This window comes from Hemicordylus capensis, chromosome 12 (assembly GCF_027244095.1).
Source record: "Hemicordylus capensis ecotype Gifberg chromosome 12, rHemCap1.1.pri, whole genome shotgun sequence".
Taxonomy (NCBI): Eukaryota; Metazoa; Chordata; class Lepidosauria; order Squamata; family Cordylidae; genus Hemicordylus; species Hemicordylus capensis.
This window is the reverse complement of record NC_069668.1, coordinates 17,116,131-17,129,027: the sequence shown is the minus strand read 5'-3', so window position 1 is coordinate 17,129,027 and position 12,897 is coordinate 17,116,131. Positions and strand designations below refer to the sequence as shown.

At 48.7% G+C, this 12,897-nt stretch overlaps 1 protein-coding gene across 20 annotated transcripts in view; it reads left to right on the top strand.

Moving 5' to 3' along the window:
- MSI2 (musashi RNA binding protein 2) overlaps positions 1–12,897 on the top strand; it is a 419,652-nt gene that overhangs the window by 110,105 nt on the left and 296,650 nt on the right. For all 20 annotated transcript variants that reach the window (XR_008311763.1, XR_008311764.1, XM_053274690.1 and 17 more), the window contains one exon: positions 12,319–12,411. Coding sequence is in view for 18 of the 20 variants with exons in the window: in XM_053274690.1 (XP_053130665.1) it covers positions 12,319–12,411 (93 nt within the window). In the remaining 2 variants the exon portion in view is untranslated. The remainder of the gene's footprint in view (positions 1–12,318; positions 12,412–12,897) is intronic.

Genomic DNA, 12,897 nt, shown 5'->3' with positions numbered 1-12,897 from the left:
GATATCTTCCATTGCAAACACAAATAGTCTCCCATTCAAATACAAACCAGGGTGAACCCTGCTTAGCAAAGGGCACCATTCATGCTGGCTACCACGCAGCGGGAAGTGGCTTGACCAGCAGGCCAGACTATGGGAAAACACCGATATCGGGCAGCAGCGATCTAGGAAGATGCTGAAACGCATCATCTCATACTGCGCGGGTGGAGGCAATGGTCAACCCCTCCTGTATTCTACCCAAGATAACCACAGGGCTCTGTGGGCATCAGGCGTCGACACCGCCTTGATGGCACACTGTGCTTTACCTGACCACAAGACCAGCTCCCCTGAGCTTGGAGATAGGGTACCGCTGTAGGCGTCACACAGTAGGAATCTTCTGACTAACATGTGGGCTGTGTGGAATGAAGATTTAGCAGGAATTTGACGTCGGGGAATCAGCTCTTGAAGCCAGACACCGAGGCGGCTTGCATTTCTCCAGCCTGCACTGGACAATTGTTTCAAAGAACCTGTTAGCATGGCTTCCTGCAGTGGGGGAATATTTCTTGCTGGGTTTGTAGAAATGATCTAAATGGAACCGACGTCAGTAGCGATATAACATCTGTAGCGTTGCCCGTTTGGTTATGTTACTGTAAGACGAGAGCGCTGTTTTGATTGGTGGTGTGTTAGCTGCCATCACTTCTTCCTTTTACTCCCTTTCTGGAAGCCGAAGTTTCTTGCTGAGAGGATTTATGAGACTCTGTTTAAGTGTGCAGAGGGAGGAAAATGTGGCACGCTGGAACGGGGGTATAAAGAACCAATCTGATTCGAATAGCTAGAAAAAGCAGGTGGTCCGTGCCTCCTTGGTCTGTGCACTTGAGAACACACAAGTGCATGTTTTGAATGTTTCTCTGGTCTCTGCAGGTAGAAATCTGCAATGTCCGGGAAAGATGTTGAGGACTCACACACTAGACCTGTCCACAGAACCCTCAACGCCAGGGTTGGAGGCCTCGTATCTTGGTTTGCATGGTTGTGTGGACTTGTGAAAATCCCTCCAACCCGGGTGGCTGAAGGCAGTATAGACCCACTTGCGTATCCTGCCCTTAACCAACGTAGAGGGAGACGGAAACCCTCCTACCTTGCTTTTCCTCGTTCCGTGAATCCTTTTACCTTTCCTAGGACCGTCTATGCTTCTGGCTCTTGGTTTCGGTGATGGACGTCTTGGCTGGCTTTTGTTGGTGTGCGTCCTGGGTTTGTCAACCCGAATAGAGGTTCTGGTTGTGTGCTGCTGCTGTGGGAGCAGTTCTCTAACCCTCCAACCCACCCCCAGATAGCCATGTGAATGGGCCTGGTCAGAGGCGTATCCAGGGTAGGGCAGGCAGGGCACGTGCCCCGGGCACCACTTGAAGGGGGGCGCAATTTTTTTAAATGAAGTTTTTCTTAAAAAATGGCCACTGAAAACAAAATGGCCACTTTGCATGCTCAAATGGCTTCTGCAAGGCCCTAGTATCTGGGAAAAGTCAAATTCTCCATTTATTTATAAAACTTATGTAATAGTGATGCTACAATGCACAGTAGAGAATTAGACAGGTACTTCTGTTTAGAGCCCCTGGTGGCACAGTGGTAAAACTGCTGCCCTGTAACCAGAAGGTTACAAGTTCGATCCTGACCAGGGGCTCAAGGTTGACTCAGCCTTCCATCCCTCCGAGGTCGGTAAAATGAGTACCCAGAAATGTTGGGGGTATTATGCTAAATCATTGTAAACCGCTTAGAGAGCTCCGGCTATAGAGCGGTATCTAAATGTAAGTGCTATTGCTATTGCTATTGCTAGTTTTCCAAGTACACCTCCACATAGTATTTGGGTATTTCATGAACCCCAGCATACTGAAATTTGTAGTTGTACAGCATTTTTTGGTTTGGCTACATCCACTGCTAAATAGTTTTTGAAATATTAAAAGATGAACGAGCTTGACTTGTATATTTGAGCTGATATTATGGTAAAGTTATTGGAAAGATAGGTGTCAGATGTTTGGACAGGGGGCGCAATTTCAGTGCTTGCCCTAGGCGCTATTTTCCCTAGATACGCCTCTGGGCCTGGTGTGTTCCTATAGTGGCATTTGGATGCAGGAGTGAAGAATCCAGGGGGGACCTTTCTGGCCAAGCCTGTTGATGAGAAGCGGTGATAACAACACAGCCAAAACGTTTTTCTGGGTCCCCCCCCCCCGCTCATTGGGCTCTTTTCAGGTGAAAAGCTCATCTCTGTAGAAAAAACCCAATTGGATTTGTTGCACAGACATTCGGCTTCTCTCGGGCGATTCATCAGCAGCTGATTGCTGCGAGCATCCGTATTATGCAGATGAAATTAATCAAGGCTAAGGGTTAAAGTTTTTTCCGTTTGTTCGGAGGTGGGTTTTTATATTTTTTTTAAAAAAAGGAAATCAGCTGGAGTCGTTTTGGCAGGGAGGCCAATTGCTTCCAACTTATTTCCGACCTCCTCTTTTCCTCCTGACGGTTTTCCAGCCTCCAAGAGCTTGGAGACGCTTAGCAGCCACAACTTGGCCGGTTGCACGAGGCCATCACGAAACCCGAGCCGGTCCGGTGATTAGGAGGAGCCCGGCACGGAGACGCCACCCTGGCAACTGGACGCATTGGATGGCTCCAGTTCGTCTTAGTGAGGGGATCGGTTGGGTCCCCTATGGCCAGTCAACCTAGGAAGCTGGCCTGAAGCCAGACCCTCGGTCCGTCTGGTGTGGTATTGTCTGCTGTGACCCGGCAGCATCTCTCCAAGGTCTAGGGTGGGGAGGAGTCCGTCTTCTCAGCATTTCCACGGGAGATCCTTTCGCCTAGAGGTGCTCCCGTGGATGGAGGCTGGGCCCGTCTGTGTGCAAAGCAGGTGTTCTGCACCGAGCTGTGGGTGTTTCTGGTGAGCAGACGGAGCTGCTTTTTCCTGAGTCAAACCCTGGACTAGTCTTGCTCAGTTCTGCAGTAAACTGAATGCCTGGCCGTGGTTTTCTCTGGGGTTCCGCAGGAGGGTCCATTCCAGCCCTTCCTGGAAACGCTGCCAGGGATTGAAGGTGGGGCCTTCTGCAAGTCAAGCAGGTTTAACTTCTGCAGAGTTTGCTAACTGAACAAAAGAAGGCACCTGTTTAAAAGTGGTGAATACTTTATGTTTAGCAACGGGAGAGCAACTGGCCCTATCCATCCCCGGTGCAGCATTCCTCCAGAGGCTGTTGCTGGTGCCTCTCTTATATTTTGTGAGCCCTTTTGGTACAGGGAGCCATTTTATTTATTTCCTTTCTATGTAGATCGCTTTGAGAACTTCTGTTGAAAAGCGGCATATAAATATTCGTCATGTTTATAGAACTGGTCATGTGGTATCTGGTCTTGTGGTTGCAAGCATGACTTGTCCCCTTAGCTAAGCAGGGTCTGCCCTGGTTGCATTTGAAGGGGAGACTAGAAGTGTGAGCACTGGAAGAGATTCCCCTTTTAGGGGTTGGAGCCGCTCTGGGAAGAGCTGAAGGTCCCAAGTTCCCTCCCTGGCAGCATCTCCAACGAGACAGGGCTGGGAGAGAGACTCCTGCCTGCAACCTTGGAGAAGCCGCTGCCAGTCTGTGAAGACAATACTGAGCTAGATAGACCAAGGGTCTGACTCAGTAAATGGCAGCTTCCTGTCTTCCTATGTAACTTGCATGAGCTCTAGATTCTGGGATGGTGTTGTTTTCATAGGAACAGACGTCTTCACACAACACTTTGAACTTGCAGAACTCACCACCACAAGGCATGGTGGAACATAGCAACATAGGAAACTGCCATATACTGAATCAGACCATTGGTCTATCTAGCTCCGTATTGTCTTCACAGACTGGCAGCGGCTTCTCCAAGTTTGCAGGCAGGAGTCTCTCTCAGCCCTATCTTGGAGATGCTGCCAGGGAGGGAACTTGAAACCTTCTGCTCTTCCCAAAGCGGCTCCATCCCCTGAGAGGGGAATATCTTGCAGTGCTCACACATCAAGTCTCCCATTCATATGCAACCAGGGCAGACCCTGCTTAGCTATGGGGACAAGTCATGCTGCTAACTTAAATGTCTTTCAGAGGTGGGTTTTATAATTCATTATATATTTTTTCATCTTCTGTATCGTACCAGCAATTGATTTGCAAAATCTCTTTTCGTATTAGTGAAGTTTGTCTTTCAATCTGATGCTCGGTGCAATGTCATATTTTGAACACAGAACACAATGGGTCATTAATTGTTATCTGGCGCCCATATGGAAGGCGATTTCCCTTCATTCCTTCACCCCCCCCCACCCCCGTCACTTACAAATGTGCTCAGGAATTGCGAGCACCGAAGAATGATGAAATGTCAGAAGTGGAGATTAGGTGAACGCACAGCCGTATCCTTCCCACTAAGATCTATCTATCTATCTCTCTGTCTCTGTCTATTTATGGCCCTCATGGAGGGAAGAGATGCTCTGCTCTCACGCTCTGCTCTCGGAGTAACACTTTTAGCTTTCGGTCTAATTAGTTTCCTCTGAAGTTTAAATTAATTCTGGCAATTTGTGATGCAGATAAAAGCACTTTACACCTTTTTGGCTCTCCAGACCAGCCCTGTCAAATTGCAACTCCTGGGAAGAAGAGTGCAGGTGAACGTCTGGCTGTGGGAGAGGAGAGGAAGCCACCCCCCCACCCCCCCACCCGGGTCTCCAATCTCCTGTATTTTCAGGCTCGGGAATGTCCTTCCCCTCCATACTTCCGTAGGCATATTCAGCCGCTCTTTGAAGTTTAATCCATGCAGCGATTGAGATCCATAAAGCCGGGCTTATTCCCGAGATCTGGAAGGGACGGGAAAAGGGCCGCTGGTAACAGGAATCCCCAGGTGTTGTTGACTGCGTGCTTCTCCCGGGCTGAATCCTGTGCCCACCTCCTCCCTCGGGTGGGAGTGAGGAGCCTGTCTTCCCGTCGTTGCAACAGCTTTTGTGACTTTTCATCCCTTTGACACGTGAATGGCCCACACGTATTTGAAGTCAGTGCCAAGCTGTGGCACTGTAAGAGCATAGAAAGCTGCCATAGACGGAAAGCAGGCACCATTAAACAAAAATGCTGAAATGTGTGTTCAAGGAAACATAGGCAGCTGGCCTTTTACTGAGTTGGATCACTGGTCCGTCTAGCTCAGTATTGTCTACTCAGACTGGCAGCGGCTTCTCCCAGGTTGCAGGAAGGAGCCTTTCTCAGCCCAATCTTGAAGATGCCGCCAGGGAGGGAACTTGGAACCTCGATGCTCTTCCCAGAGCAGCTCCATCCCCTGAGGGGAATCTCTTCCAGGGCTCACACATGTAGTCTCCCATCCAAATGCAAACCAGGGTGGACCCTGCTTAGCTAAGGGGACAAGTCATGCTTGCGACCACAAGACCAGCTTTCCTCTCCTAAAAATATCTCAATTACAGAGCCAGGAAAGATCTTAGGGAATATAGGAAGCTGCCATATACTGAGTCAGACCATTGGTCCATCTAGCTCAGTATTGTCTACACAGACTGGCAGCAGCGGCTTCTCCAAGGTTGCAGGCAGGAGTCTCTCTCAGTCCTATCTTGGAGATGCTGCCAGGGAGGGAACTGGGAACCTTCTGCTCTTCCCAAAGTGGCCCCATCCCCTGAGGGGGAATCTCTTTCAGTGCTCACACACCATGTCTCCCATTCAGATGCAACCAGGGCGGACCCTGCTTAGCTAAGGGGACAAGTTATGCTGGCTACCACAAGGCCAGCTTTCCTCCTTGGGACAATTGCTATCTCTCAGCCAAAGCCCACCTTACAGGGTGGTTGTGGTGAGAAAATGGGGCCAGGCAAGCAGACTTCTCCATGGCAGACAGAATCCCGCTTGCTGTTCTGAGCTCCTTGAAAGACTAATGGGGTAACTGTGAAGGTGGAGGATGCCTTGGACGGAGGTCTGCTGGGATGGGACCCCACATCCACTGCTCGTGCCCACATGAGCAGATTTAACAAGTCGTCAGTTTGATTTGTGCGCTTGGTGTGAGAAGGGTTCTGCCTTCAGCCGGGAGGCTTGGACTTCCGGCCCCTTCCAGCTTGTTTGACTCTCCACGTTGTGAGTTGAACGCAGGACTTTTTGGCTTTGAGATTCTGCCGGTAAGTTCCCGACTGCCGGCCGTTAAACTTAAGAGATGGAAGGGGAGAACTTCAAGACGGGAGTGCTGGTCTTGAGAGAGATTTGGGGGCAATTTGTTATTTCTCTTTGCAAACCGCCCTGAGCCATTTTTGGAAGGGCGGTATAGAAATAGAATAATAATAATAATAATAATTATTATTATTATTATTATTATTATTATTATTATTATTATTTCTTGTTGACACAGTCAGACAGGTGTTATTGACTGGTTTGTTTCATCCAGACATAAAGTCCTTCCCAAGGACCTGGGATGGCTGGATTTTATTATCAATATTGTTGTTGTTATTGTAGATATCTTTGCAAAACATAGACAGTTCCCAGTAAAGTTGCTTTTTGTACTTGGCTGATGGTGATTTCTGTGGCCCCTCTGGTGTTGAGGTGCTCTTCAAGGTCTTTTGGGACTGCACCCAGGGCGCCAATGACCACTGGGATTATTTGGGTCTTCTTCTGCCACCGCCTTTCAATTTCAATTTGTAGATCTTTGTATTTGGTGATTTTTTCTATTCCTTTTTCTTCTGTTCTGCTATCCCCTGGTATTGCTCTGTCGATTATTTTGACTTGTTTCTCTTTCTTCTCGACTACAGTGATATCTGGTGTATTGTGTGGCAGATGTTCGTCTGTTTGTAGTCGGAAGTCCCATAATATGTTTACATCTTCATTTTCTACCACTTTTTCAATTTGATGGTCCCACCAATTCTTGGCTACAGGTAGCTTGTCTTTTTTGCAGATGTTCCCGTGTATCATCCCTGCTACCTTGTCATGCCTTTCTTTGTAGTCAGTCTGTGCGATCTTCTTACAACAGCTGATCAGGTGGTCCACGGTTTCATCTGCTTCTTTACAAAGGCGGCACTTGCTGTTTGTGGTGGATTTTTCGACTTTGGCTCTTATTGCATTTGTTCTTAGTGCCTGTTCTTGTGCAGCCAGTATTAAACCCTCTGTTTCTTTCTTCAAGTTGCCATTCTTAAGCCATTGCCAGGTCTTGGTGATGTCTGATTTTCCACTTATATTGTGCAAATATTGACCATGCAGGGGCTTATTTCTCCATTTTTCTGCCCGGTTCTTGACTTGTTCTTTATTATTATTATTATTATTATTATTATTATTATTATTATTATTAAAATAAACAGTGATGCAAGTTCAGTTAAATGCTGTTAAGTCCAGGAAAAACATAGTTCATTGTGGTCTTGATGGACACCAACGGGTGGCGGTGTGTTCTGGTCCTAAAGTTGCGTGTCTTGATGCAACAAACTGGTGCAGTTGACTGCCACAAGCTATGGCAATGGTGTTAAAAGGTGCGTCGGGCAGGTTTGGGCAGTGCATTTCCGAATGCCAGTGGAGGGTTGTGGGGAACAGGGTGTTGGGCTTGGTTGTGGAAGGCAGAGTGTCAGAGCCGGCCAGGACTCGGTCTTCTTCGAGTCTCATCTGCTTAAGCCTGTCGGGGTGGAAACAAATGGCGTGTGTTCTTTCCTGGAGGGGGGAGCGTGTTTAACAATGCCATTGAGCTGTCTTTTCATGAGAACATGGCCTGGCACGCCGAGGCTTAATTCCGTGCTGTATTTTTGTACCCAAGAGCCGTTTTCCAGAACAATTTCCTGCCTCTCAGTGCATCTCCAAACACGAAAATGTTGTCACTGTGCATTGCCTTGTCATTACCCATATGTGTTTGACCAGAGCCATTGAAGCAAAATGCTCTGGGTCTCTCCCCCGCCTGCCCTTTTTTACCTGCCTGCCTTGGTTTCCAGAGGAAGTAGTTTTTCTCTCCCCCCCCCCCATTTTTGAGACATTGCATGTCCAATTGATCTGTTTTTGTTTTGCTTTTTACTTGGAATCATTGCCTCTCCTCCCAGCCACCCCACTCCCGCCGCCGCTCCATTTCCCCTGTTCTCTTATGGCAACATGCACTCAGCCCCATATTAAATCAAATGCCGGCATGCAAAAGGCCTCTGACAGGCCTGTAAATGCGTTAGTAACAAGATGCCTCAGTCCGTTCTTATTTGTAAATGACAATTTTCTACAGCAAAATATATGCCTGGACTTCAGTGGTACAGCCATGGATTGGAGCCGGGAGAGGCATAATTGAATTTTAATGCTGCTGGATTTTAGGGTGATTTTATTTAAAAAGAGAATGAATGAAGTCACGGCAAGATGGTCCGCCTAGGAGTTTGGGGCGGGTGGGGAACAGGGCTGTCCCAGCTGACGTTCCGACCGCGTTTTGAAATTGGGTTGGCGTTTTGGCATGCGTGGTGTAGTGGTTAGAATGCTGGACTAGGACCGGGGAGACCCGAGTTCAAATCCCCATTCAGCCATGAAACTAGCTGGGTGACCCTGGGCCAGTCACTTCTCTCTCCGCCTAGCCTACTTCACAGGGTTGTTGTGAAAGAGAAACTTAAGTATGTAGTACACCGCTCTGGGCTCCTTGGAGGAAGAGCGGGATATAAATGTAACAACAACAACAACAACAACAACAATAATAATAATGTGCTTGCTTCGAGCTCAGCCTCACCGGAATTTTGTGTGTGATTTTAAGCACATGGCAGATCTAAAAGAATGTTCTGCATCCCAGAAATGTGCCCCTTATGTCTGTCTACCCGACAGGCTCGACTCTCATTCCCGGTTCAGTATTAATTCCCAGAATCTTAAGAGGTGTGGAAGCCATGGCTTTAGAATCACACCAGGTTCTAGTGCCGAGGCGGGAACCCTTTTGGCCACCAGCCTGACAGTGAGAGCGAAGGTGGAAAGATCCACAGGTGCAAAATAAGCATTTAGAGATGCCAGTGTGTTTAGAGCCTCGGCTCTTTGTCTGCGGGAAAATTGGACGTTGCTCTGTTCCCGAACACAGAAAAAGGAGTCTTTCCTTAAAAGCAGTCTTGGGAGTGTTTATTTTGCACCTTATTCTGTCTCTTTATCTGACTTCAGTTTTGGTGCTGGCCTTTTGGCCCTGCGAACATAAGTGCCCTAATCCTGCTGCTGTACTTGGAGGATATGAGTTGCAGGGCAGGGGTGAGTCGTCCTCTGTCAACCGTCCTAGAATCACAGAGGCTCACCAGCTTGGTGCGAATTGAGTTCCGCCGTTAGCGTATATCGATAGATAACGAGGAGGGTAATAAATCTTCAGCCCCTTTCTCCACTCGGCTGGGATAGGATATTGTTGCAGCGCCTGCTACAACATACGGTAGTCTTGGCAAAATTGTTAGTGTCTGGCTTTTCTTGTCTTCGCGGTCGGTGCCCGGAGCTTACAGCTACCTTTTAATCAGGAATGTCTAGGCTCCGTGTCGGGGGCTTCCTGATAAATACACCTCTTCCTTTCTCCAGCTCTGTTTGGAAATATCTTTTGCTGTTCTGCTGGAGCTGGGCATGATCAGAGGCTCCAGGCATGCGTCGCAAGGGAGCATGAAGTTTGGCTCAAGAGGCTGGCTGCATAACAGGGGTTGCCACCCGATGCAAGGAATCCATATGAAGTCAGTCGACTTACTTTTCATAGACTAAATCTGCTCAAGTGTGCATATGAGTAGCCTTGAAGGAAAAGCATAGCTCCTTCGCTTCAAGATGGCGCATGTAGATTCCAAAGGTTTCTCTATTGCTTTTCATCCAAAAAGGTTCTCAAAATGGTTTGCATGGGCAGAAGGCAGGAGAAGCAGATTCCCTGTCCTAAAGCGTTCCCCATTTTAATAATAATTAATAATAAAAAGAAATAGAAAAAATCACCAAATACAAAGATCTACAAATTGAAATTGAAAGGCTGTGGCAGAAAAAGACTCAAATAATCCCAGTGGTCATTGGCGCCCTGGGTGCAGTTCCAAAAGACCTTGAAGAGCACCTCAACACCATCGGGGCCACAGAAATCACCATCAGCCAATTACAAAAAGCAGCTTTACTGGGAACAGCCTATATTCTGCGATGATATCTATAACCATTGACAATAAAATCCTGGCATCCCAGGTCCTTGGGAAGGACTCGATGTCTGGATAAAACAAACCAGTCAATAACACCTGTCTGACTGTGTTAACAAGAAATAATTCAATTTCTATACCGCCCTTCCAAAAATGGCTCAGGGCGGTTGGATCTTTCCACCTTCACTCTCACTGTCAGGCTGGTGGCCAAAAGGATTCCCACCTCGGCACTAGAACCTGGTGTGATTCTAAAGCCATGGCTTCCACCTCTTAAAGATTCTGGGAATGAATACTGAACCGGGAATGAGAGTCGAGCCTGTCGGGTAGACAGACATAGAGAAATAATAAATAAATAAATTTTAAAAGAAACAAGAGGGGACGCCCGTAGCAGCTGTGTCAGGGATGCTTCTCCTCCTCAGGTTGGATAGGGACAGTTTCACTCCCCTGCTCAATACAAGAGAACCACCCCTTTGAAAAGGGTCTCTTGGCCTGGTTAGCAAGGGGTCCACAGGAAGTGCCGCTCTGAAAGAGCCAGGGGAGGTTTTCCCCTGTTGTAAGGGTGTTGCACGGCTGTGCTGATCGGCCTACACCGGCGTCCAGATCAGGGCAAGAGGCATTCTGCCCTGGTTTGCCTTGTGGCGTGAACTCACGGAGACCTCTCCAACCCAGGTGGCTCCAAGCAGGGCAGCCCTGCTTTGTACTTTGCTCTTAACCAAGGTAGAAAGAGACCCAGGTTGCTCCAAGCAGGGCAGCCCTGCTTTGTACTTTGCTCTTAACCAAGGTAGAAAGAGACCCAGGTGGCTCAAAGCAGGGCAGCCCTGCTTTGTACTTTGCTCTTAACCAAGGTAGAAAGAGACCCAGGTTGCTCCAAGCAGGGCAGCCCTGCTTTGTACTTTGCTCTTAACCAAGGTAGAAAGAGACCCAGGTTGCTCCAAGCAGGGCAGCCCTGCTTTGTACTTTGCTCTTAACCAAGGTAGAAAGAGACCCAGGTTGCTCCAAGCAGGGCAGCCCTGCTTTGTACTTTGCTCTTAACCAAGGTAGAAAGAGACCCAGGTTGCTCCAAGCAGGGCAGCCCTGCTTTGTACTTTGCTCTTAACCAAGGTAGAAAGAGACCTCTCCTAGTTTGCCTTTCTGGTTCTCTGGATCCACGTACCTCTTGTACTCCGCAACTGGGACCCAGCAGGGCTGGAAACCATAGAGAGCTGGGGGCTAGACAGGCTGCCGTCCATGGGTGTGCCACTCCGGAAAGCGCACCCTAGGATCCTGACCCTCGAGCGGCTTCAGCAGGGCCGGGCCCACCTCCTTCTTTTTGCGGCTGAGCGAGGATTTGAACTCTGGCCTCTCCAGGCCCAGCCCGCATGCTGACTGGATGCTGAGTCGTTTGGAACTTTGCCCTTGGGACTGGGTAGCAAGCTCATTACTGCAAATTTGGGGTGGGTGGGTGCTGAAAACTGGGGACCCCCCAGCACCTTAGCAGCAGCTTTCCCTGGTGAGGTCTGCCTTTCCAGAAGTCAGTGGGGGTGCCGTTTTTGAATACTCCCTGCATTAAAAAAAACTCTCCACCTCTCTGCAAGTAGACAACTAGTAGTTCAAGGGAAAGGGGTCCAGGCCTGCTTGTTTCTTGTTGGGTTAGCATTCTGTTTGTGGTGCCCGGCAAGGGGGGGCAGTGTTTTTAAAAAGAGAAACATGGACTTCCCTCTCCCCCCACCCCATTAAGAAGTCTGTGGCCTGATTCTGCTGTCTGTGTAGAGGCCAAGCCTTTGCCAGAACCAGGAGGTGTTCTGGGTGGAGTGTGGATGGATAGGGGAGACCCAGGTTCCAATCTCCGCACGACCTTGAAGCCCACAAAGGAAGGGCATGGGCCTCCAGCCGAAATCTTGAAGCAAAACAGACTCCAGGCACCCAAAGTTTGGAAAATGCAATGATTAGGTAGCTTGCCTTGAGCCCCTTGGAGGAAAACTGGAATGCAAGTTATCTTTGGTTTTGCGAGGGAGGGGGGACGCCTTTCTCAAAATGGAAAAGACTTATTAAAAGAAAATATCCAGCGGGCACCAGGGCTGGCGAATGCCTAGATCCAGCCATCAAAGCCTTCCCTAACCAAACAACAGGACCTCGTGTAATTGAATTAAAATGTGCATTCCTTTTCATGGCCAGAGAGATTTTTTTTTGCTAACTGGATTAAAGATAGCATCTGAAAACTCTTGTCTGTGGCGGGCATTGTTCTCGAATAATCCAGGGTAATGCTCTCTTTTTTGTTGTTTTTGTTTTGTGATTTCTTACAGATGGTCACGAGAACAAAGAAAATATTTGTCGGTGGATTATCGGCGAACACGGTGGTGGAAGACGTCAAGCAATATTTCGAACAATTCGGCAAGGTGAGTCCCTCCTGCTCCTTTCTTACCTTGGCTCTTTCATGGGGCCCAGAGGCACCCCCACTGCTGCGGCCTGAAGTGGGGTGAACGCTTTTGAAGTAGCTCTGTGCGAACGCCCCTTTCTGCGGATTGCAGGCCAGCTTTGCTCTTTTCGGGCACGGGTGCTCATGGTGCAAAAGGATGAAGCCATTGTGTGCCGCTCAGCGATCGCCTTCCCACATCAGCGCCCCGACACACTCTTAGCTTGTCTCACGTCAGATGTTCACGATAAGGTTTTTAGTGGGCAGGCGTGTGTCTGAGGGGGAGGGAGGAGACGGACTGCGCATGCCGAAATGTTGTAGGGAGCTGGCTGCATGTGTTTAATACTAGGGAGGGCGAAAAAAGCCGGATGTCTTGCCTGGTCCTGTGGATGTCAGCGGGGCATTGTGCAAAGAGGACCGTGTACATAGTCAGTCAAGAGGACGGGTTTCTGTGAGGCTTTTAGAGCTG